This window comes from Andrena cerasifolii, chromosome 12 (assembly GCF_050908995.1).
Source record: "Andrena cerasifolii isolate SP2316 chromosome 12, iyAndCera1_principal, whole genome shotgun sequence".
NCBI classification, from domain to species: Eukaryota; Metazoa; Arthropoda; class Insecta; order Hymenoptera; family Andrenidae; genus Andrena; species Andrena cerasifolii.
This window is the reverse complement of record NC_135129.1, coordinates 11,984,573-12,010,906: the sequence shown is the minus strand read 5'-3', so window position 1 is coordinate 12,010,906 and position 26,334 is coordinate 11,984,573. Positions and strand designations below refer to the sequence as shown.

At 47.7% G+C, this 26,334-nt stretch overlaps 1 protein-coding gene across 3 annotated transcripts in view; it reads right to left on the bottom strand.

Annotated features, from left to right (window-relative positions):
* The window catches only part of Pio (zona pellucida domain-containing protein piopio), a 49,424-nt gene that overhangs the window by 18,764 nt on the left and 4,326 nt on the right, over positions 1-26,334 (bottom strand). For 2 of the 3 annotated variants that reach the window (XM_076823591.1, XM_076823592.1), the window contains exons 3-4: positions 19,966-20,026; positions 4,446-4,660 (exon numbers count right to left, since the gene is read on the bottom strand). In XM_076823591.1, coding sequence (XP_076679706.1) covers positions 4,446-4,660; positions 19,966-20,026 — 276 coding nt within the window. Of the gene's footprint in view, positions 1-2,062; positions 2,177-4,445; positions 4,661-19,965; positions 20,027-26,334 lie in introns of those variants that run through there. The other variant, XM_076823593.1, reaches the window with a different exon arrangement.

Below are 26,334 nucleotides of genomic sequence, written 5' to 3'. Positions count from 1 at the left end.
GATGCAACGGAGTCGAAGCAGTGGTGTGTTCTTTTATGGAAGACACGAAGGTAGAGCGGTAGAGAGGTAGAGAGACACAGAAGAGGATAAATATTGCGGATGGCAATTCGCAGGATCGCGGGGGCGGCGGCGTTGCAGCTGATGCTGTTTAATTTCAATCTGTCGAAGTGGTTCCTTCGATAGAGTTATCGTGGCATCTACAGTTAAAAGCCTATGCGCGCGTAGTTCTCCCTGTTTTGGAATGGAGCAGTTGTTAACTATTGTCACTGACGGCACTGATATGCGTGAGTGGACCTTCAGTCATCCAGCTTCTGTCCAAAGTCAGTTGCAGAAGCAGCCGTGGAATCTGAAATTTCGTGGTAGGAAGGGCATCCTCGCAACGGTTTACGTAACAGTCTTTAAAGTTCGGGAACAGGTCCACCGTTTCGAAAGACTGGCTGAACGATTTCAGCTCTTCTCCTCTTGCCCAGTGAATTCTTCCACGAATATCATTATGTTAATTGTACAAGTTGGAAACACTTGGAGGCCTGCATTAATTCCCTTCACCGAAAGCAGAGTCGATTCGCCAAGGACAGTAGGCGTGGGACAGTAAAATGTTTGTCCAGGTTCCCTGGAGCATCCTGTATCGGTGTGATGCGTGCGTATCTAAATAGCACAGATACAGCCTGGAATACGTGGAATTGCACACGACAAGGGGAATCGACCGTAGACTTTTACTTTTACGATTCGAGCGTGGGCAATGCTCGCCTCGCTGCCCACGAGATATCGACCCACTCGACAGTCAGCATAAGGACTTTTCGCGTTGGTCACCTCGCCAAAAACACAAACGACCTTTGCACGCTCAGGACGACGAAGCAACGATGGTCTCCTATCCAGCTTTCGTCATCGATTTTCCATGGAATTATGCATGAGGGCACTTTCGCGACACGAGCCACTTCCGAAATGGTCCTGTTGACGATGCAAACGTCGCGAAAACAATCTCGCTGGATGGTTTGAAAGTTTCTCCTCCTCCATCGACTCTAAAAATTTGAGTTACCGAAAAGCGAAGAAATTAGCATGGGCCCACCTCTGGCATCCACGAGCTCCTACATATTCCCAGCTAAGGAATACAAATGGAGGCGAGAGGCTAAGCGCAAGTGGAGATAGAGCGCCATTAATGAGTAACGCAAGCGAGTTACTCGGTCGTTTTGCATGCTTTTAGTCCGCTGCTAGTAAGTACCTTCGTGAAAGGTTCGCGGTTACAGAGTGGATCCTGACCATCCGGAACGTTTTAAATCGAAATTAGCAAAGGAAATTGCTCTCGGGGCGAGATAAGAACCGCACAGAGAGGCGAAAGAAATGGTAATCTTGTTATTCCCTGCTCGCGATGAGTATCTCCGTTACGTAACGGGGTACTGGACCGACGCTCGAGCGACTCGCCACGCGAACGCGATTGCGTAAGCATCGAAAACGCTGTGGTCCCGGCTTGGCCATATTAGGCCGCCGTTTCGCCCGGTGCCATTTTAATGCGCCGTCCCGTTACCTTGCAGCCGCTGCTCGCACAACCGAGACCAAGCTTCATAAAACGCAAGCATCGCTTAGCTTGCCAGATAAGCTGAATATTTCGATGCCTCGGGATCGATTAGACAGCCTCGATAGGATGGACATCGCCCAGGCATCTGAGAAATAAAATACTACACGTTCGATATCACGAGTACACGATCCGCTCGGATAGAATGGGAACATTGAAGCTACAATTGCCGCGGACGGTTTAGACGAGAGGATGAATCGAGTAGGTATTTAAATATTCCAAGTGCTCGAGGTATTCTGATCACCGTGCCTCTCGCGAGCTAGTAGTACCGATATTCCTACCAATTACACCGTATCAGCGGTTCAAGAGGGAAGTCGATAGCCCCGCGGCAGTAATTCGCAGAAGTACCAACGCGCCGTAAAACCGTTCAGTTTACGATCCACGCGAGAGGATCGCCGGCGTCCAGGATGTCGGGGCTACCCACAGTCCCCCCGACGCCCACTACGATCTCGAGGAATCACCCATCCGCGGGAGGTCAAAGACTCTGCTCACCTTCCTCAACCTTGCCGAGGTCCGGCCGTTTCCTACGGGACAAATTGTTCCCCACGGCGCCCCAACCCTTAAATTATACACCCTCGTGCCCGTCGCCATTAGTCCCGCGGAGTCGATCTCTCCAATCGCGCGCACGCGAAATTCTTTTTCTTGGATGCTTCTGATGGAATTAAAGATAGAGCCGCCATGGAATCAGATCTAGCGTTGTTTCGTCAAGTTTTCGATACACTTGGGCCGCGAAGGGATGGGGCCGGTTCGCTCTCCCTCATCTACTCATTCGAATATATACCCGTTTCGTCCAATCTGCTAGCATCCCAGCGTATAAGTTAGACCTGTAATTATTCGAATACACTCTTGATTATTCGAATATTTGAATATTTGAATATTCGAATACTTTTGATTATTTGAATATTCAAATCCCAAATTCTCCTTGGTATTCGAATATTTGAATCTCAAATTCAAATTCTCTGGTATTCGAATATTCGAATTTCAAATTCTCTGGTAATTGAATATTCGTTACAGCCCCAGTGCGAGGCTGGGTCTTACCGATGAGACCACCAGCAGGCCCGGGACGAAAAGCAACTTCCTTTTCCTTCCTTCGATCCTACCTCAACTCCCGCCAAAGAAGTATTCTTGTTTCTAGCCACAAAGTGTATCTCGAAGGTATATTCCTCTGTTGGTGGACGGCGGAGCTAACCACCAGGTGTTGAGACTCGCTCCTACTCGGCCAGAGATACGATAGAGCGATTATAATTACGATGCTCGGTGAACGCTTCCATCATCGATATGCCAAGGCGCCTTGCCCTCCGGGAGGCTCGCAATCATTGTCAGCTCGGGATACTGGCTTTAAAGGGGTCTGTTAAAGATTCAGAGTCTTTCACGGGTACGCATTAGAGGGCTGGCCCGCTTCTTCCGCGTTTCTCGCTCGTGGGCGTTGTCCGGAGACAATGGGCTCGCGGTACGAAATTGGAAAGAAATCGAACCGCTGCTCCGAATGCTCGATCGATCCAAGAAACGCCCGATCGCTCCGCCGAGGCCTCGCGATAGGGATCGGGCATTCGCCGCGGAGAAATACACACCGAGTGGCGAAAAATTGCTGGATCCTCGGGGCGATCTAACATTTCACGGAGCACCCGGGGCGCAGTGATCGGACGTATCTGGGAAAGCGATCGTGGCGAATGGCAAAAGTGGCCTTTCTTGCGTCCTGCTGGTATTAGAAATCGAACAGGTCCAGATTACTCTGCGAGCGTCTATTCGGGTCGTTCGAGTGACCAACATCCTTTGAGAAGATGGAACTCGGAAAGAAAAGGCTCGTCGATTGGTAGAAAACTGTTTGGAAATTCGAGCAAGCAGATGCACCAGCCAACAGGTATCTAGCTACTCCGCTGCGAATCGTGATTCAGCAGTTCATTATCGGGCCTGGTTGGAAGGAACCAGCGGTCCGTTAAGGACACGAGCGTGCGTTTGTATGCGCGCTGCATGTATCTGCGGCTGACATAAGGCGTAGCAACGCTGGCTGCTGCTGTTGCTGCTGCTGGCATACTACATATCTCTGGTAACGCTCGTAAGAAGAAGGCCGTAAGTCCGGTCACATAACGGTCCAGTTATGGTATGGCGAGGAAGCGATCTCTCGCCTCGACACACGATTCCCTCGTTACACGAACCTGCCCTCCTCCGCCACTCTGTATTTCCCTTCCTCCCTTGCTGGTCTTCCTACTCTATCGCCTCCTCTTCGTTCCTCCTCTCCCTCGCCAGCGTGTACTCACGCGTGCATTCACGCCTCCGTGGGTTTTTTCGCCCGGCGTGTACGGTACGCGTGTACACGTCGAGTCGCATGAGCGATCGTGATCGCCGATCGAGCTTCCTCGTGCTTGTACTCCGCTTCTTTCGCGGCTCCGCTGCGCGTAACGCCGCGAGACGTCATGCTGCACGTGTCACGGTGTACTCGAGGCGCACTTGGACTTACGAGCCTGATTCATCTGGTGGAGAAAGATCTTCGGGAGGAAAGAGGAGTTCTTGGAGCAAATTTCAAAATAGCATAGCTGTTCGGAAGAAAAACTCTCAGATCGAAACTCCAAGGAACCATCGATCAGCATTAACCTCGGCAAGAGATCGCGCGAAATAGTCCTCGTCGACCAGTGTTCAGAGCTTGAACAAGCGAGAAGCTAATATATCGCCTTCGTCGAGGCGGTGTTGGATCTACGCCTATCGTAAAGCACGCGATCCAAGCGGCAATTTGGTCTCATCGATCAGGGTAATAAGTTACGATATGGTCGATCTGTCTGTGATTATCGCGAGCACACCTTCGATCCCATGATCGCTAGCCATGCCGCGCTGTCACGATCCTCGATGCAGGCATTTTTACGCGTTTTCTAGCACTTACCAGCTCGGTGGGCATCGTGTTGCAGGACCTGAGGGGCAGGTTGTAAGTGATGGGGGTGGCCTGGCTCCTGTACTCCTGCAGGCAGGAGCTGTTCTTGGACAGACCCCTTGGATACACCAGACCATGGAAATCCGTGTTGCCCTCGGTCGAGATGTGGACGATTATCGATTCGCTCGCGCACTCGATTTGCACGGTGCTCGCTATCGCCACGGTCGCTGTGAAATATCAGAAAGAGTAGGAATTTAGTGAAATTTTACATACTTCCAGGGCTCGTAGTTAAGAATTAGGAGGGGCAAATTATTGCCCTCTTTGTTAAACTCCATACAGCGGTAAATGAACTTGGAAACATGAGAAATGGACAGGACAGAGGTATCGATCCACTCGAAAATCCCAATACACGTGTAACAGTAAATTTCGACTCGATCATCGAGTGCGAATGGGTAACGGTACCCCTCCGATTATCCCAGTCCGATCGATTACAAATAGTTGGCATTTTTCTTCTCGAGACGTACTCGGTTCGATCAGGATCTATTTTCTATCGAACGACAATCATCCATCCCGAGACGAAGAATGCTCGAGGAAGTGCTGGAATAAGGTAACCGTTTTTACGGGACCTACAGAGGAAAGGAGGAACACTTCCACCGTTCGATCGTGGAAAATCCTGCAATTTGTCGGCCACGAAGGCCTGGTCCGTATTATTTGATGACCTGCGACCAATTAGTCGCGCGAGTACGTTCACCCTGAAATTGCAGCCTCGCGCCGCGGCGCGCTTAATCGCCCGGCAATCTAACGATATTACTTTAGTCGCTGGCTTTGTGATCACCGTTACACCGGCACATAATCGTGGCTTCTTTTAATTAGAAGATGAGGCAGAACTGCAGCCCTGACTTCTCCACAATCCTTAGTTACCTGGAGTAGGTACCAGGAATTCTAGAAATCAAGTAGAAAATGAAACTCACCGAAGATTCACTTCTGTTTAATACAAAAAAGGATCTCCGCAGCTCCGAAAACCAGTGGCGCACTCAGGATTTAATCTCGAGGGAGCCGAGGTAAAGGGATAAAAATATTTTAAGAATCATTATAAGAATTTATTTAAAGAATAAAATCCAGTTTTCTTTTCGGGTACCCGCCTCGCTCTGGGTGCTCCACTGCCCAAAACAGTCCCATCTTCAGCTGCACTCCGAACAAAGCCTGCGAAACGCGGTAACTCGATTACGAAAGTACGTAATGTTAATTGCACAGCGCGGTTCTTGAATGAAGACAGAATTCCGGGGTTCGTGGCTCGCGTGCAATTAATTTGCGCGTGCTTAACGGCGTCTTCGTTTAGAGGATCCTCGGTGTCGCAGCCAGCGGTCGCGATGACAATAATCATGTTTGGCTTAGTATTATCGTGGACTCGGGACCCGAGACAATGATGAGAGAGTCGTGAACTTGACTCCTCGCGGCTTCTTCCTCGTCTTACCTCGGCCCAAACCTGGCTCCCCTAATCACCAATACTCCACCAACCGTATACCGCGAGAGCAGCTGATCGACGGGCAATAAAAGGATCGCGTGGCTGTAGATATATCAGAAAGGAAACGCTGTCGTTAAAGGCCGAATAAGGCGTTCGATTCCCTGGCCAGCAAGATCGATGCAATCAAATTCTATTACCTCTAACGACGCCAATTTGCTTGGAGAAATTTCAATTCTTCCTCCATTCTTTCCATGATCCTGACTGGGACAGTGTTGTCTCAATTCGTTTATCCACGGAGCACGGCCAAGTAGCTATTTAATCGAAGGAATCCCTGTTAGCGGTTATGCTTGGCAAAGATCGATGGAACATGAGACCCGCGACCGCGAGTTTCGCAGAGGAGGTCCTGCTTAGCGAAACAAGGGGTGGCGCGGTAATTAAGGAAGTCGTGATTGGCACACTCGCGGGGACATTTAAGGTTGACAAGCGTTTCCCAGGCGCAATCAAGCCGTCGTTTCTTAGCGAATGATACGAACGTTTCCACGGCGCGGCCGAGAAAGAGAGAAAGAGCCAATTAGCCGCACGCGAATATCCAGCGAGTGTTTCTCGCAACAGGCCGCCGCTTCGCTCGATCGTTCCCTCGACGGAAGTATCGAAGGGGGAGCCGAAAAAACCGCGGCGGGTTCGTCGACCTGGGGCCAATCTTCTTCACGCTTCCGCGCGATTCATTTCGGCTTTTTCAACGGCTCCCTCACCTCCGTGGCGGATTCCCGCTGGACGGAGAAGCAACAGGAAACAGAAAGATTCTGCACGCTCCCGGACACCCATCTGTTTCCTGGTAGCAATGATTTTTGCGACTAACTGCTGCGTCACGATTCGATCTCGGCGCTCGAGAAAACGCTCCTCTTGTCCCTCTGAAATTGTCAGCTCGTGCGTTCTGCAGGTATTTGCTTGGGAGGTTAAAGGTCTACGCACACAGATCGGTTACAGTAGCTAGAAGGGATATAGGAATGTTTGCAAGCTCTGGGGTTTGCCACATTTTTGGGAGGTAAAGCGATTTTCAGGAATTTATTGCGACGAAAATAATTATAGTAATGGAATAAACTTTTTTCTATTTATTAAACTACATTTCTACAGTAAATAAAAAATATAAAAGTAATGAAATTATTGCTTTTAAAATGCTTTTGAAAGCGGTCTTGATGACATGTTTCAAAAATTCATGCCTCGCTCGTGAAGGCTTATATGAACCAAAAAATCCAAACAGATTCTTGACTAGTATGACTGTTGCTTTCTCTCGGACTATAATTAGTGATTTATCTCCAAAATTAGGAAAATGGCAGGCAACATGCAAGAAACACGTTTCTTCAGCTTTTCTCTTTTGCTATTTTCTTACTTGGTTGTAGTCCCTGCGAAAGTCATAGGTGTGCAGAATAAGCAGTAAAATTTATAAAGCAATCGGTTCGATAGATTTTCAGATTTTATCTTCACCATGTGAAAAAATGACGTTTCGAGAAAAACGCGTTCACAGTTTTCATCTATAGAGGCCGAGCCTTAACGCTCCCTACAAAGTGCCACTGTAGAAACTAAAATACTCAGAATATTTCTTTTACATTCTTGAGGATATGTACTTTTGAAAAATGTTTTAAAAAAAAATCGATTTTTTCGACCCGTCTAACCGGAATGGCCCCTTAATATTAAAGAGATCCAACTGCCACGTAAACAAAATGTAAATGTAATTCTTTTTTTTGTACTCCGTAAAGGCAAAATATATTAAATAGAGAAGAAAAGAAGCCAACTATCCTCGCACCGGCCCTGTTTCCAGTACTCACAATCGGTACTGACGATGAGTCAGTACTCAGACGGAAGTGATACCTGTACGTGGAGCTTAAAGAACCGAAGCCGAGCGATTCTAGGAAAGAGTTTCGCGCGTCTTTTCTTCCTTCTCACGGGTCGCGGCGAGCGTTTGGAAGGAGAGGAACCCGTGTACCGGAAACCGAGCCGCTCGCGTGTCGTTTGCAAATGGTGCTCGTCGGGTACACGCCTTTGTTTCACCCCGCGAGACCTCGCGGTGACTCAGTCGCCACGGCGGAGACGAGGTGGAGACGAGGAGGATCCCAGTGGCTAGCTAGTACCGAGAGAAATGGGAAAAGAAAGGGAAATCGAAGGCGGAACGCGCGGCAAAGACGACTCTTGCGTCCTGCGCTCACGAAAGCGGACCTTAAGGTCAAGTACCTTCGACTTCCGGCGCGCGAGCACGTGTCTACGATTTAACTCGCGAATGCCTCTCTCAGGGAACAGGATTCCTGCGTAGTTTCTTTGTGCGGTGGCAGCTGCTGTGTAAGAGCCGGGGATTTAATTGCGAATTTCTGCCGATGTTCTCTGAACCGCCAAGGGGAGGAATGGGTTCCTGGAACCACCAGTGGGAGGTGGTTAAGCGAAGGTTAGCTCCAGATAACTCAGGGAACACCGTCACCCAACGAATCCGATGTCTATCGAGTCTCGATGTATTCGAAGAATATGATCGAAAAGATGGCGTGGCGGGACGCACAGTTATGCAACCGTTCTGTGGCTTCCGTGCGTGAGATTTTAATGCACCGCGATGAACACGAGCGGCATAACATATCGGCGACGTAACCGATCGTCGGCCACGCCAGCCAACTTCCTGTCGCCGGGATCAATTCACTCTATCGATGAAAAGACTCCCATCTGGCGAATCGTCCAAGCGAGCCTTGCGAAAAGATGGGACTAGGTATGCGCAGTCTCTTCGCTACGCAATCTCGATTGGAACAGCGTCGAACGACCAGCACAATTGCAGATCGTTCGCCGCTGGAAGCGGGTTAACGAGCAGAAATTCATTAACTCTCCAGTTTGCATAATCGCCGAACCGTCTCGTAGCCTCGGGCCTTGCGAAATTCGTGGCTTTTCGAGTAGCTATCAGAGGGGAATTGGGAGGATGTGCCCAGTAGGCGAGCATTTACATATCGCACTTGGCTGACCACGGTTCTTTCAAGTTTTTTGGGGGAATAGTAATCTTAGGTTTATCTTGGCGAGCGAACTCTAACAATTAGCTGCTGCCATGGATCTCGAGCTGCACAATTTCCATAAACTTTGGAGTTGAGAATTTGCACGACTCCGGCTCGCGCATTTCCGTTATGCTTGCAAAAAGCGTTTCCGTCGACTCGCGCTCGGCATTATAACTGTCATATTGCACGCGACTCGCGTCTGCATCCTCCGCGACGTGATCCCGCTAACAACCGGAAGCCCCAGCAACGCTACTCGCCGATTAACAGGCGAGCTTTACCGATTCAGATGAACTTTAGCGTTCCCCGTTCTTACGAGGAATATATTTTTCCTAACAAAGCAGAGGAGCCATGCGTGCCGTTCCGCCCGAGGGCGTCGGACAATGGAAGTTGCGAATATTCTCGGTTGCATCGCGAGGGTGGAGCATTTAGTGGGCTCTGAATCACTCAGAACTATCTGGAGTGCGCGCGCTCGATCGCCAAGCTGCGCACTTAATTAATTAGTCCATATTTAAGCAGTGAAATAGTGGAATACGATGTACTCTACGTATTCTTTAATTTATTACATTATTTTTACTTTTTAATTAACTAGTGATAATTGATTAATGTACTTTTAGTTTCTAGCGGGTATCTGTCTTAATTTGAACCTACCATTTCTACAAGAGGAAAACCGAAAAAATACAGGTACCTATTTATTCCGGTTTTCGATAATACCGGTATTAAGTCCCTGCTTATCAGCACTGCTAACTCAGCCATGAGGTAGACATATGTAATACTTAGCCACTGTGATAGCTCATTCCCCACAGATTACGTTCACTGGGAGAACATCTGCATGTTTTTGGAACATTTTGTTATATAATATAAAAATTAACATATTTAGATTTGCTTTGTGATTAAAAATGGATATTTATCTCTTTGACACATCACATAAATAGCACTAACAGCTAAAATTTTACCAATCTGAACTGCTATTCTTCGTTATATTCTTTAACGAAGCAGTGCAAACTATTGAAAGAGCGCGAGGATTACAAAAATGCGAGATTGAAAAGACGCGGCTCTAAGTGAACGCGTCTAATTGTGAGCTTAAACACGTGCTTCCGCCTAGATCCCGTCGTTTTCCGTTAAGCCTCTCCGATCCTCCTTTTTCTCCTGCACGAGGGTAATCGCAGCGATTATTCGCAACTCTGTCGCGTAATATCCGTCCCGCGGGGCGTCGTAGCAGCCGGAAAGGCGACTTGAGGGAATAATCGAGGTTAATAAATCTTTCCTAGATCGCTTTCCGCGTAATTAACCTTCCTTATGCCTCCACTTCTACGGCAAGGGCTACGATAGCGACGAAAATCTGCAGGTCGATGCTCTCTGTTTAGCGAATGTCGCTTCGAGTGTTCCTCAGAAGTATAAATAGGTATGTTAATGAAAAAGAAATTCATTTCGCAAGATCAACACTTTCCTCCCGCTTGGAAGAAATTTCTTTTCACCCACGCTCGCCGCTTTCGTTTTTATCACTTTCTTAGGTGAACCCTCTTTCTCTTTTTTAATCTCCCCACTTGTCAGGCGTATCCGAATATAGGATCGATAACGTAGGAGCGCGAGATCGAGGTGACGCGCAGGATCTACGAGCGCCAGGATAAGTGTCCAGCTCGAGATTACGATTCCACTTGCATAAGTCGGACGTGCCCCGCGTATGGAACGAGAAGAACCAGTCCCCAAAGACTCTCGAGCGCTTCAGCTGATGGAGGACGCTAGTAAACCTTCGTCGGCTAACGAGATTCGAAAAACCAGCTGCGATCTGGATCATCCGGTGTCTAGATTGCTCCTGGAGCTGGGATTCCGTGGTAAAATTATCCAGTTTCCTGGAACGAGCTCGGTGTGAACGGTCCGAAGAACGTTAATTGAAACGGCGGGTGGAAATGACGCTTGGAGCGTGATGCAAGCATTTCAAGACTTCAACCTGGGACTTTGAGGGATCCCATAATCTAAGGTCAACTAATGGCACTCGAACTCGGAGCAAAGTGAATCTAAATTGCGCCTGACTTCCACGAAGGTAATCGCGTTATTAGAGGACCCGTTGAACAAAACACATCGCGGAAGCGATTTCTGCAGGAATTCCACTCGGATCGGCTAAACTACAGACTCCACGGTCCCCTGTTGCCGGCTCACAGAACGCTGTCCATGATTTCGCAGAAACGATTTTGCTGACGTGCCGGGGTAATCGAGCTGGCCTTGGGGAAAATTGGCAGATCGTCCAGACCCTCTGCCTCGATCAAGGTTTACGATGCGGTTTCGAAGACCAGGTGCAAATGCACCAGCGATGGCTAAATGAAGTAACAGCACATTCTATCGAGGTAGAATAGGCTCGAATCGAGTGAGACCCAGTTCATCGTTCGCCGTTGACCAAGGTGTACGACGTTGTTTTAGCGTGCACGGAGCTTTACGATCGCGAGGAAGGAACACTTGGCTGCATCGAGGTGCGGAATAGTAACGAAGATTACCGTAACTCCGCCGTAAGAGGAGGCCCACGGTCATAGCGCTTACGAGCAGAACCGACGGACCGTTATGAATCACCATTATTTTTACCAACAAGCTCCACCGAGATCGTTATTCCGCTATTGTAATAGCCAATATGTCCTCAAAAAATCAGCCGTGCGAATCGTAGAATCCAGGCGATCGGTGCTCGTCGGAGGACAAGCTGGATATCTGTAATCGATCCCCGCTGATCTTAGAATGGTGCCAACGGCGTATAATTAACGGAGAGTAGACTCAAATAGGCGTTCGCGAAAGGTGAACCGTTAACATTTTGCGGCGATTTTAATACCGCTGACACTCTTTTACCCAGTTGGACCTGTTTATTCAGAAAAGCGGCGTTGGACGGGGCTGCCGCCAGCCCCTGCACGAATCGCGGTCTTAATTGCGGGTCCAGTTAGACGGAGGATTGATCGGTGTTGACTGAAAATCTGAAAACACAGCATTGGTCATCGTCCAGCGGCACCGTTATAGCTGTCCACGTTGGTTAGACAGCTGTTGTTTAAAAACTATCTGTTAAAATAAGTCGCAGAAATTCTCAGATAAAGTTTAAACACTGCAGAATTGTTCATCGTTGAATATTAATACATAAAGTACCTATCATCATGTTTAACAAAATTTTTTAAAGTAAAAGAGATTCGAGAAAAAATTGGTTTGTTTAAAAAAAAAAACATAACTATTATAATTTGTAATATTTTCAGCTAAAAACTTGTGGTTACACTTGACTCGAGACATGCTACGTTAATTAAAAAATTTAATATATATAAATTTCGTCCCTCAGATATTTGAACTGAAATTTAAATTTTGGGTCATGGAGGTTAAATAATCAGTTGCTCGACCAATGTCACCCTCGGTCCAAAGGAGGAATCTCTTTTTCCAACGAATGCCCTTTGGTCACTAGTAGAATGTTTCAGGTAAAAGCACAGATTCGAGGATAATCGAGGAAGCACAGATAGCCATCCCCTAATTAAGGACAAGCGGCAGTGGTTGCCACAGTTGTACGCAACTGCTCGTCCAACAACAATGGCCAGTCGGCCGGGCAGCCAGCGACCGAAGATGAAAAACGCTCTCGACCCACTTTCGACTGGCCAGCAACTTCGTCCTTATCTCAGGACTCTCTGCCACGCACAAAGGCGTCGATTGCTCGCGTGCTTGATGGTTATCGGCGGTATCGATCCATCGTGCGGCCCTGGCTGGGCCCCCGTCGTCTTTTCCCGGCGAGGGGAACGTTTTCAACCAGCGCCTGCTGCTCTTTCCAGACCTGGCCGATTCTCGTAGCCTTGCCTCGGCACGCTTCGCTGCGTCCTCGTGTATGTGTGCTTGCGAATCGAGCCTCGCATCCGCCTATGCGGCTAGGGAGGCCTGGCTGCGCCGCCGTTTTTCCCTTTATTCATGATCCTCTTCCTCCGGTGGCGCTTGCGTCGATTGTGCTCCTTTGCGGCGACGGGCGGACAGGCCTGCGTGCTTTGTTTTTGTTGGGATAGGGAAGCTACAAGGTGCAACAGGTGCTCGAGGAAGATGATGGAAGCGTAAAGGTACATTTTTCCTTACTACATCAAGAATTTCAAAGTCGATTTTCTCGAAAATGAAGCGCGGTATCAAAAAAACTTACTGTTTCTTTTCGACTTGTAACAAGTAAATAAGTCGAGAAAAAGGAATAAAATTTCTTGATATTGCGCTTGATTTTCGAGAAAATCGACTTTGAAATTCTTGACGCGGATACCAGTGGAAGAATATGTTTGTTGGGGAAATTCTTGAGAGACTTGGCCAAGAATACTAAAGGGGTGGAGTAAGGGTTACTATCTGAGATCGTATACCAAATTGGATTAAGCGAGTTACCCTCGGTGTAACACTCAACGCTAAGTAGTTTCAGAGGCAACAGGGTTCGCACGTTACTCTTGAACGACCTCTGGCCTCCTCTTGCGGTTCTCCGTCTTCCTCGCCTGCGCTTGGCTATTTTCTGCTAATCGTTCTTTCATACTTCGTTTAATGAGTACATGGAAATAAAGCCTCCTCGATACTCAACGATCCACGTCTCTGATAATAGGATAATGATTCTGTAACGGTAGCTGATGCTCCGAAGCTCAACTCTGTTAGCGAGCCTCCATCGCGCTTAGATATTGCTCATTCGTCGATTCTCCTCCGGTAATTTGCATACGTTGTTTAAACGATAACATCTGTGCACCAGGGCCTTCAAACTCTTCAGCGGGATCAACTCTTTCGGTGGGATTTTTCCTGCCGCTTTTACGTCGATTTGGACCGTTTCACAAGGATAACGAGCACGGAGCAGTAATTGCAGGCGATCCGATGCAATAAAAACGCTCGCCTGCAGAGAAGTCGGAAGGTAGTCGGGTGATTCACCGATTATATTAATCGCGACACGCTTCCCTCTGCCGATACCATCGATCCGTGGCCTTCCTCCACGCAATTTGCCGTGGTTACTAGCCATTATTGAAACGTTACTCCTTCCCGACGAAGAAGGTCGTCCTCCTCCAATGCCTCAGCGATGCAAGTGTCCAATAATCGCAGCTATTAATTACGGAACAGTAAAGACGTCCCTCCGAACCTTCCTTTTTCACTGAAATCTGAGTAATTCAAGGTGTCAGCCTTGAATCTCCTTCCTTTCCCCAGGAAAAACTCGCGGTACAAATTGACACGGAGCCCGACGTTGACTCACCGGTGCTCGCTTCGAGCCTTCTTCCACAGAAATGGATGCTTGTAACAGCAACTGCTAACGAGAGATTTATACTCGTCGATTTCCCCAGAAACAAAACGTCCCAGCGTTCAAGGTTCGAGCTAACAAGGAGTTAAATCTTGCCGCTCGAACGATCTCCGTTTCCAAGTCCCCTTTTCCTGAAACGAGATATTCTCGTTTACCATCCAGCTTCGTTCTAACAAGCGCGTAAGTCTCGAGGAGCGCCGTTCGTCATCCACCTCCTGCTTCCAGCCTTCCGATTTCCCGCTAGCAAGAACCGCGGACTAACTTTGACGCTTCCCTGGTTAATTAACGGCGTCATCGTTATTTCCAGCCGCGCTGATCGCCCGACGGATGCGGCCGACTCGATCCAATGATCCTCGGCGCGGGTACCAAGGACTCTGCCCGCGCTTCGACGCTTTTCCTGCGAGAAATCCTTTTGTGCTCGAGCCGTGGCTAATCCGCGAATAAATTATCCGCGCCGAGATCGAAGCCGTTGCACGCTAATCAACGCTAATTAGAGACGCGTTCGTTTGTGACGAGGCCTTCAAACTCTTCTGCGAACATCCATAGATCGCCTTGGGAAACACGATCGTCACATTCTACCTATACCATTTGCTAAACTCTAAACCTTGAGTCTGGAGTTTCATTCGAGCTTGAAATACAGATCCTCAAGACCTTAGACCCGTACGCGCAATACCGTTAAAGAGTGGCGCGTATAAAGCGCCTCCCAGGGGTCTGGCAGATTGTGACTAGGCGCTGGCACTGATAGTGGCATCAGGAGATGATAACATCTCACAGAGAATTCAAGCTACGCGGTGTACTTCACTGTTGAATTAGGAGAAAAAAGACAGCTCAAACCGTTTAACCTAGGAACGTGAAATTTGGAAGGTACATTTTTCGAAATTCCATCCCCAAGGTGGTGAAAAGGGGTAAAATATATTTTTTGGGCTCCCTAATATCTCGTAGTCTCTATTAGATATCAACTTGGTTCTTGCTCACAAAGATTACCCACGCAAATGCCTAAAAACCAATTTCAGGATTTTTCCCTAATCAACGCCTAAGGGGGTGGTGAAAATGGATGAAATGTATTTCGCTAGTTCAGAATATAATTCTAATTTAATAATATTAAAAAAAAAAGAACAGAAGTCGCTTCACGACCCACCGGTTGGTGGTCACTGCCCTAATTCTAATTCTACATATCGTATCCTAAGAAATCACATCTCCTTTTCAAGTCCCCCCAACCAGCTTCTAACTCCTAACAGTACTGTCACGCAGCTACTTAGTCTCCCCTGGAACTTTAATTACTCGGTGGACGGTCCCGTGACCAGCAAGAAGGATCGAGGAAGCGTCGCGAGAAATTGAAGCGAGTACATAGCAGGTAACGGCCAGTGCAGGCCGTGGTCAAGCACGCGTGTACACTGTTGTTCGTTGCCCTAACGGCTTCTGCGCAGCCAAATTGATTCTTACGCAAAGGACGTACATACTAGCGAGGGAACGGCACGGATGAATTGTCGTGGATCGTACGCGAGTTGTGTACCGTTATCGGGTGTCGGGCTACACGTCAGAGCAAGGGAACGGTATTCCTCGGTGGGCTCCTCTCCTTGCGGTTTTTCTGCTCGCTGAATCCGTTGTCCTCTCGCCGAGCCATTGTCAAGACTCTTCTACTCCGGAGCCCCTTGACCACTGCACGCGGGACTTTGCAATAGCTTCCGTGTTAAGGTAGCGCGGTATGATAGGGGAGATCGGTGATCTTCATTTTAGATCCGGGGTTTACTTCTGAAGTCGGTCTAGATAGACACCTGTTGGTCTGCCAGTGACGATGCAGGTCCTGATGACGCTGCGGAGTTATTTGTCCAGGGTGAACAAAGAGCTCGGCTGACGAGTGTGGAAGCGGAGGAACGAGTAACCCGGTGGAAGACAATGAATCACTTAAGAAGCGATCTTCCGTGCGATCAGGCCCGTGATCGATGGCCTCGCTGCGAAGGATCCACCGATCCGCGCGATCGTTACGATCCATTGCGTCCCTTCTACGGAAGCCTGCATCCTCCTTGCTTGGGCTTCTCTGCTCCAACGATCCCCTTTTTACCCGAGGAGCTCCGAGCACTTTGCCATTTTTCCTCGTCCCTCTGCGAGGAAAAAAAGCTACGAGTTTTTGTCGCTCTGAATTGGATCCTGCAATTTCAGCGCTGGGGTTGGGCCTTGCTTCTGAGCTTTGTTCTTGGGGGTACCTAGCGTTGGATTGGAAATTCGTGGATTTAGGAGCGGGAAGAAGTGGGAAGCTGGTGCAAGTAGCTGTAGAAATAGCTCGAGGGACTGCATCAATTTTGCAATCGATGTACGAATAATTGGACGTACCTGCCTATGTACGCGAGGTTAACGTTGCGCGCGATATCGTTTGGAATAAATTCACGAGTAACGGAACCTCGAGGAAGGAAGCGTCGTTGACCGCTTAATAATCTTGCAATCGTCATTAGCCGGGATCATTTATAACCCCCTCCGCGTATCCTGTTTATGGGCCACCTGACCGCGGGTCGAGCTGGATAATTATGGATTCGCGGAGCGTACAGTTAGAAGCGTGTGTTATTACGCGCGTTAGGCTGCAAATACGGATATTTCGCGATCCTAGGGCCCGCCGATCCTCCAAAGGTCACTGAAAATAACGGTTCTCCCACCGATCTGCTATCTCCCAGGCAGAGATACATAGAACCATCGTTTTCCAGGTCCCTGAATCTGGGATTCCCCCTTCGTAGCTCATCTATTCGAGCCTTGAACAGCAACTAGTTATATTTAACTAGGAGAGTTGAACCATCCGCCCAAAGCCTGTCAGCGTCGCCTTAACCAGCGGCTCGACCGCGAAATTAACATCGTACGTTGTGACAGGCAAACAGATATAGCTGATCGTCGCTCGGCTTAATCACGGATTTGTTACTCGCGCTGAGGAAGATGGATGGAAGGTGGACTCGTAAAAATCACCCGAGTCATTATTTTAGACCTCCTGGCCTGACCGCGGTATGGCTGCTGCGCACAATGTGGAATCACTGTGCCTCGATTGAAAGATAATCTGGCCAGGCGTATCGATGACGTGCGCGTGATGCGAAGTAAATTAGAAACCAAGACTTCGATTAATCGACGCGTAATAATGGGAACGAATAATTAATTAGATTTTTTGCCTGCCTAGGGGCATGGCTGCCTCGAGGCAGTCGTTCGAGAGGATCTCCGATCGACCCGGAGTAGTCGGGCCTCTGGTCTGCCTTATCGCGAGGCCCCGGCGCATCCACTTGCACAGAAATTGCCATTTTCAATTGAAACTGGGCTCGCGCTGAACGCACGCGAACAGCCAACGGCCTTGGAGCTTACCTTCAGCGAGCGACAGAGGCGAATGAAAAGTGAACGTGCGGTCGGGCAAAGGGAAATCTTTGTGCGTTCGTTGATCGAGTGGATTGACTGTTCCCAGGCTGCAAATGCAACCGAGACACTGAACACTTTTTTCATTATTCGAAAAAGAAACTTGGCGAGTTCCCACAGAAAGTCCAATTGAATGACTAATAATCGCGTTCAGAGTGCATCTAGATGCAGTCTATTTCATTGCCACTGACTATTCAACTGAATCGACCACGCGAGCCTCTGAATTCGTGCCCCACTCCCAGCGAACTTGAAAGTACCCTCCGTGATAAATGTTTACCATGACACTCGGCTCGTCAAACAACCCATAAAGACGAGGAAAACACAATGCTCGGTGAGAATAATAGTCACAAACGACGAGGATGGAACTCCTTCGCATGCACACCCGTTGAACAGAGGAAAAAACCGCTTTCTTTTGAGGCGCGGTTTCTCTTCTCGAACAAACGAGCCTCGAGATGAACAATCACGCGGACAGCGACGTTTACGGAACTCGTTTCAATTTTTCCAATTTGTCGCTTCCTCCTGGCTCGTGTCCCACGAATCGAAGCCCGTTGTTCTTGAGATTTTAAGGCTCGGTATTAAGATACTGACGTGGAAGCTTGATCACGGCCAGGGAGCCCTCGCTTCGCTGTTTAATGTCCTTGCCAATAAAAGTCAAGGCTCGAGAAATTGCTCGGCGAGCTTCTCCTGTATCCTCGATGCTCCTCCACGCGGAAACCACACTCTCCTTTCAGCAGAGACGCGTTTTATCGTCAAGCAGCCATTGAAAGTGACAAATTAATAATCGGCGGGCTTTTCAGGGCGGAACACGTGGCGTGTTCCGCGGCGAGCAACAGCCGCGGAGCACTTTCCACTCGTCGCGGTAAAAAGCCTCCCCGATTCGTTAATCGTCCATTGGAAGCGACGTAATCGTTGAAAGCGTTACGTAAATCCTGCCGCACCGTGCATCTTAAGCGTCACATTATTCGCCACATTTTTCTGCGCCTTACAGCGCTGACAACACCTTGGGTTTTCGGGATTCGAGGTGAATTGGAAATTCGATCTGTCGCAAAAGAGCGAGGATCCTTGCGAAAGACTTGGGCAATTTCGACGGGGGCTTGTGACATGGTTAAAGTAAAGTAGCAGGAAGGAATGGGAATGGCAACTTTGGACGTCGCCTAATTCTGAGAAATTATTCAGTTTCAAAAGATCAGTGGTTTTGGAGGACTTAAAGGCTCCACTGTTATCCGCGGGAGAAGATGGAAAGAGAAGTGGACGTTTCCTCTTTCCTTTGGCGAATTTGCGTAACCCGGCGCTCGACGGTGAAATTCCGGCGGAACTCGATGGTAAAAGGTAAAAGGCTGAAAGTGTTTGGCCGCTGGTTACATGGGGACTTTCGATTCGCATCGATGTCGAGAAGGAAATCGTGTGCTCGTCTCTCGTTTATAATCGTCATCTCGTTTCGCCCCGCTGCCTTTTGGTCGCGGCATCTTCCTCGGCGCCTCTTCCCTCGTTCGATCTCTCTTTCTTTGGTCGCCACATGAGAATCTAGGTCGCACGGCTGCGTTCACCTTCCAGCAAAGCAATGTCTTCCAAGGAAGGTCGTCGCTCGTCTGGAAAGCCTCTCTTCTCTCTGACCATTCTTTCCCTTTCTTTCGATGACTGTTGCGCAGCGATTGCGACGTGCGCATCTTCCTTTTCAAGATTGTACCTTTGGTCGAGTGTCGGACGTTCGCTGATTTATCATAACCTGTCGTCTCTTTAGAAAAGAAGAAATTTAAGCCTACTGTCAGAAGTCAAGATAGAAGTTCTCAATTATCGCAAGTCTTTATTTCATAATTTCTTAATTTTATTTCATAATTTAAAGCTTTCCTCGCTTAAAGCTGTTTGTTTTTTGGTAACGCTGCTTTCTACTCTGCGTCTTTTTCACTTCTTTCTGTCATAAAATGGAAGATTCGATCCTTGGTATACGCAGAGTTCCTTATCTTGGAAAATTGATTCTCTATCAGTGTCCTAGCACTCTGGTAATCTTCTACCACCTAATTTCCAGATCGGAAAGATTCACAGCACCTCTGCGACAATTCCCCTCCCAGACAATTACCCCGAAGCGTAATTAATTGAACATCCCGATGGATCAGTGGACCGCTCCCCGTCAGGCTAATTAGTCCCGTTCATAAGCTGCTCATTGTTCCCGACAGAATCATTGTCATCGCCGTGGTATTGTGCTGTAGAAAGCGCGTGGAAAGAGTCCACTCTGTTCGTTATCTGATCGTCGCCGTTTGATCCGCCAGGAAACGTTTTTCAGCGGGGGTGGGAAATGGAAAATTGTAGGGGGGCCAGGGGACGGGCCAAGTCCCTAGGACTCTTCTCGAGAGGTTCTCGGTTAATTGACCCCGGCTAATTAGTTATCGCGGTGGCTGACAATTAGAAAGCGGCGCGTATACTCACACGTAGGCTGTTGCTGGGGTATTTGGGCCGCCTGTGTGGTGCTGTGCCTCGCTATTGTGATCTGCAAAAGAAAGAATGGCGTTCGTTAGATCGGCTAGGGGATCGTTTGTCCCTAGATAACGCGGCGAACAATCGGTAGGCGTGGGATCGTCGCGCCAGCCCCACGACTTTGGAAAGCCTTCGCGTTTTCATTACACCTGCGCCAGTTTTTAATCCACTCCTACTTAACTATTCGCGACTAAAGCAACGATCATTAAGGAACCACTCGGCAGGCTACTGTGACTTCGGCTTTGAAAAACCCCACGCAGCGTCGCCGCCCACGCAACTTAAACTCCGCGAGTTAGTTCGTAAACATTCGCAGGTCGATTTGTAAAATGGCGATAGCTTTTTTATAGTAAAAAGATTTTTTTTAAAAACAAGCTTTTCTTAAAATGTACTAAAAATAAAAGCGTGGGCGTAAATATTGAAATGTCTTTTTTCTGTAAATATTTATAATGCTCTACGTATTTTCATACATTATTTTACGTTTTTTAGTCTTTTTAGTTATCCGTTTTCCGTTTCACTTTAGCTTCACTTCTGAATAATATAGAACTTGTAATAAAAGCAAAAAGGATGTTGTAAAAAGGATGCTAGGAAAATTTATCAGCCGCAGAATCGCGAGCGTCATCGACGGAAAAGTCCTTGCGAAAATGTCAGGCTAAACTTGATTCGTTCGACTCTCGCCGTTCTTTCTCGCTCGCGGCGAGTATGAATCATGCAATTTGAGGCGCAGTGCGCGCAGAAACGCGGCTCCGTTTCTCATCGATTAAGCTCCATTATTATATACCCAGGCAGAGCGGGAAGCCCGTGGAAAAGGTGTCGATGGAACGGGATTTAAGGACAATCGAAGACGCGTTATCTGGGAGGCACACAATGCCTGTTTCTCATCAATTAAGTACCTATGTACTCTTAGAGGAAGCCCGCAGTCCTGGCTACAGTCCTGCGGAGTAATTCTAATTTCGAGGATAATGGGAAGGCTGTGCGCGAGCTCCTCGATGGATGTTCATTGCCAGCGCGGCGACCGAGACCTTGACAGAGGCAGGAGTTACTCGAAAGCGTAATCGAAGGCGTACAATCTGATGGATAATAGGAAACGATGAAGCAGGATGATTAATTTCACTAGTGAAACCCGAGCTCGTCGCGCAAGGTTGTAAATAAGATCTAAAGGCGAAGTGCTTGTATATGGCGAGGCTGTCGATTGGATAATGGCGAGGACGAGCATCGCTTAGAACACGTTCTAAACCTGAGATCGTTCCTAATTACCCTATCCGATAGAACACGTCAGCCCGCGGGACTGTTTTCAGATTACCAGCGACTGGTTACAAGTGTGTCGCGTAATTGCAACCTTGTTGGCGTTATCATCGGCGTCCCCAGTTGTTCCTCGGCCCCTGCATATGAGAAACAACGATGGAAATCGCGCGTCACGTAAGAAGGAAGAGAACGATCCTAAGCACGCGCTCATTTTAATAAACTCTGAAGAAATATTACGCTAACGATTCACAGAACCACTGAGTCTCGTGTCAGTTCTACAATTCACTTTCCTCCGTTTAAAATTGGGTAAAATGGTCCCATGATACGAGCGTTCTCAGAAGATCGAAGCCTTTGTAGCGTTTGTACCCGTTCTCGAGCGTGGAGCAACGGCGAGCGAGGCAAGGGCGCTCGAGACACCTCTTACTCCCTCGACACACTTTTATTTTCCGATCCATGCCGATTTAGGTAACGGCAGAAACGAGTCGACTGGCACGTCGACCAGATCACGGGTTAGGCGAGCGGGTAATTGTCGTGGTTGCTCTCTTGCACCGTGTTGCATCGCGCTGCACAGACGCAACGCGTTACGCGTATTCGTTTCTTGCGCATTGATGTCTCCGGGGCAGATCGACGCAACCCTGAACTGGTTCTAATTCCCCAGCCAGGAACGCCGTCCGCCGACTAATTAGTCTCCATTTTTCCATACGAACGAAAGGTGCGCTGATGCTTTCGCGTTACCAGGAAAACCAAGCGGCATAATACTCAGCTAAACGAATAGTATGTGTCTCAATGGAAAGTGAGATTTCACGGTGTGTTTCTCGCGAACGGCTGCTCGTAGACACGAAAACGCGTATTAGAGAAATTGTCTAATAAACACTGACGCCGTTAATGCACGTACACGCGACGGTGTGCGCCGATGAAAGTGGTTTAACGAGTCTGCAGCCGTTTCGTGGGTACGCGCTGTTGTATATTCTCGGGAGGGAATTTAAGTGCGAACGTTTCAGCCGAGGTTTGCACTTTGTGATATTTTCTCAGGCGTTTTGGAGAATATTTTGTCACAGACCGGGACTATCGTGTATTTTAATTTAAAAGAGTCGAGGAAATTTCAATATTGAAAAAGAAGTGAATTGTTTTTAAAGTTGGCTGAAACCTCTGTGTTTAAACCTTTCCCAATTTCTTTCGCCCAAAATTTGCCGCACAAATCCGTCCCTGATCACAGAGTAGTGAATCGTTGGGCGACAAATGGTCCCAGAACCGAAAAACTGGAGGGAACTGTCGTTACCTACTATGCTCTCGCGTTGTGGAAGGTGATGCCTCGCAGGATTCCATCGGATGATGGAACTGTCGGCTGCCTTATATGGCCAGAATCGAGTTGCTGCTGGTCGACAGGCAGAAAGTCTCGTTTCCATCGAGCGCTCAGGGAAAGATTTCCACGCGCGCTCCCCTCGTGTTCGATCCAATTACACATAAATACACATAATCGCAGCGATACGGTGCAAAGTGCGCGACGAGTGTCGCAAAAATGCGTGGCTGCGTCAAGGATGAGATTGATCGATGGGCGGGCTGCGTATAACTGCTCAGACCTACTTCGATCTACGCGCATTTATCGCTCAAGGATGGAACTTTGAGAAACGATGTTCGATCTTTGTTTCAAGATGAAGGAGAACTTCGCAAAAACAAGAATCTCTACTGTTCTTTCGAAAAAGGAACCGGCAGTGGTCAGAGATAGCTCGAGCCTTTTTTTGTCCCTAGGGAATCTTGCGAAATTCCACGAATTTACTCGGAATTTTTATTCGTAGCTTAAAATATTTATAGTACAACTTGGAATATTTCATTTAAAACTTTATTTTAAACGCCCTCTGTCAACTTTGCGCCCTAGGCAGCTGGCTAATTCTGCTTAGCAGTGATGGTGAAACAGTTTTGAGTAAAACTGAACTATATTATACAGCAAAGAAGCAGCAATTTAGTAAATACTTGTATTCACACGTTACAAACTCCCGGTTGTAAGCTCCGTCCAACATTACGCAGATTATAGCACAGTTTTCCATTGAGAAACGCAAAAGGCCTATGAAATTAATGATAAGCACAAGAGCAACATTCTCAGCGTTTGTTTCGAAGCAAGACCGCCGCGCCGGCGTCCCCTGCTCCTCTGCAATTTGCCTGCACCCGTGGAGCTGCAATTTGGGACGGTATAACAAACTCCGTTGTTCCCTGAACTGCTGCGATAAATTATCCGCTCGGAAAACAACCAAGCGAAACGCAGCGACCATTTGCTACACTCAGTCGCGGCTAATCGTGGTGTCGTTATCAAAGGGGTTTTCCCCTACGCGATAGATGACAATAATTAGCCGTAAATGCGACGATCAGCGTCGGCCAGTTTCGCGGTCCACAGCGTGCAAAAAGAAAGCTAATGGGAACACTGGCGGGCTGCAACGATCGCGCAAAGAGCGCAGCTAGGTATTTTCGTGCGTTGAAATCTACCTTGGGTAGGCTGGTTATTATCAAGTGGATCAATGGGTAATCGGATCGACGTGGTCGCGGATCAAGCGTAGGCAGGGATCTCCTTGAAAACGCCTCCCCACGTCGCTGGATCCTGCTGCCATAACGCGAGTTACATTAGTCACTCGCCTCTAAGAGATCGCCGAGTCCGAATGACGTCATTCTTGCAAGCTTTCGGATAAAACATGCTCCAGTCGAAGGTGACGAGAGAGGCACGATTTCCCTGCACAACCCTCTTGAGTTCGTTATCTCGGCTTTTCTTAACCAGATCTGGCGAATATCCAGTCGAAGTTTCGTTAACCCCTAACCGGTGACGACCCACTTTGTGACACGAACTCCTTTTTAATAATTTCACATTGTCAAGCCTAAATTTATTTTTAAACTCGAGTTTGAAAGAAGGAGAATATAGGAAAAATAATTCTGCAGGAGTCTTCCAGGCTCCACGTTACCGGTAAGGGCTAAAACTAACACAGGGTGCGTCAATTTTGTTACAGATCCCATTTACGATTGCTCGGCACAGGTGAACGTGAACTTTGGAGCATAAGATTCGTGGAATTTGACGACGTTCGCTTAAGAGTAAGTTTTTCCTACAGTATCTCGATACGAATTTTAAAGGTGATCGGTAAATTAGGAATTGAGTTTAATTAGGAGGCAGATCAGAGATCACAAGGGAATGTCGTTAAATGCGACGCCGTCGTGGCGGAAAAAAACATGAAAGTCATCGATGTTACGTAGGCGCTGGCAGAGATTGCAGGCTCTCCGTGAAATTCCGTGCTTTAAAGAAACGCCCACGCTCTTTCCTTTGCCACCTCCACGCCAGTCATTGAGCTGATCTCACAGGCACCTCCAAATTCAGCCTCTTCCAATACATTCTACCTCCTTCGAAGTCCCTAAACAAGCGATGCGATGCTATTCCACGAAACGGGGGGAAATGATTTATACAACGCGCTTTTTAAACCTACTCGCGTCACTGGCCACTTTCTCCCAACTCAAATAATCGCAATTTTCTATTGACTGTTTGTAAACACGGCGCACTCTATCGTGCGAGTGGCTTTGAAAGTAAAAGGAAAGAAAATCTTTGGTTCTTGGAAACGTGCGATTGAGAACCTTGCAGCGAGAGTAACTTGGAGCAAATAAGAAAAAAACTGTTTATGAATTTGTTGGTTTGACTTAATATTAAAAAGGGAACATTAATAGAAATATATATGTATATATATATATATATATATATTTTATTTCTATTTTTGGCTAAAATATATTCCATAATAAAAATATTAATATTAATATTAATATTCTTATTTATTTGCAATAAATTTTACACGTCGTAAGTAAAAAACTGTAAAAACTAGAGCTGCACCCCTCTTGCTGCAAGATCCTCAAATATCCTCCTCCTAGATTTTTTATTAAGAGAAAAACTGAGATCGATAAAAGTTAATGGTCAGGAATCAATTCCACCTCCTCCCAAAATTCGACTGGCAAGTAAAGAATCCTCCAAAATGAAAAGCCAGCTTCCCTCAGTCAGGGGTTTGCTGTGTAAACACTGAGAAGCACCCTCTTAGTCTTCCGTCGACCGCAGACGTGTGAACTGCTCGTAAGAGAGCATTTAGCGGCGCGCTTCCGGTATCGGTTCTCCTACCGGCCGCGCAGTGGTGAAACGTCTGTGAAAATGGCCTCGCCGACATCCCGCGCCGATATTTAAAAGAACAGCGAAGTAAAAGTGGGCGTGGCTGTTCCGAACGGATTGTCTTTCCTATGCAGAACGCCAGTGCAAACATTCGCGAGCGTTCACTTTTTGAAAAAGAATTATTTGTATTTTTTTACTTTTCAATTCAATTAATGTGCCGATATATTTACAAAGTCTTCCAAATTTGGTGTTTTTGGTGATGAGGTTTTTTAAAGCTATAATATTAGTCGAGTAGAAGAACCTGTGTTTTGCAAATGTTTGCAAGCACTTGAAAGTGTTTCTCGGCGACTCGAGAATTTTTCTTGCTCTTCGTGCGCTATAAATATTTGCTCCCACGTCGAAGTGGAATTGATTGTCTCCAGTGCATCGAGCTTCGGAAGAACATATTACTATTAGGATTCTGTTTAGGGACCAAGTGCAAGTGTCCGTAATTTGGATCAGCTCGCTCGGTGGCAGAGCTGCTGCCGGGCTAGACAGTGATTTAGCTGTTTTAGTTAATTGCGCGCACTTGGTAGAACCTCCCGCGGTCCCAATCGGCGTAAACGCCAAGTTTAAACGTAATTGTCAATTATTACGCGTTGCACAAGCCCGAGATTGCCAGCTTCCGAATGAGTTAACGACGCTAAATCCGCTGGTCTTTGTCAAGAGGGCACCGCCTCGTCTTCCTCCACGGCGTTTACCGTGATTGCCATGGGAGAAACGAGCGTTTCCCCAAATTATCTCGCGTAACCTTCGTCTCCATGGTGCCCATTCTCAGACGACAAGAAGCCTAATAACGCTCGTTACCCACCGAACAAAAACCGTAGTATCTACTATCAGGCTCGCGGAAAAACGCGTAAATCTTCCGCCACGTCTAAGAAGTCTCCCTTGAAATCGCTGGAAAGCTGCGAAACTACTTT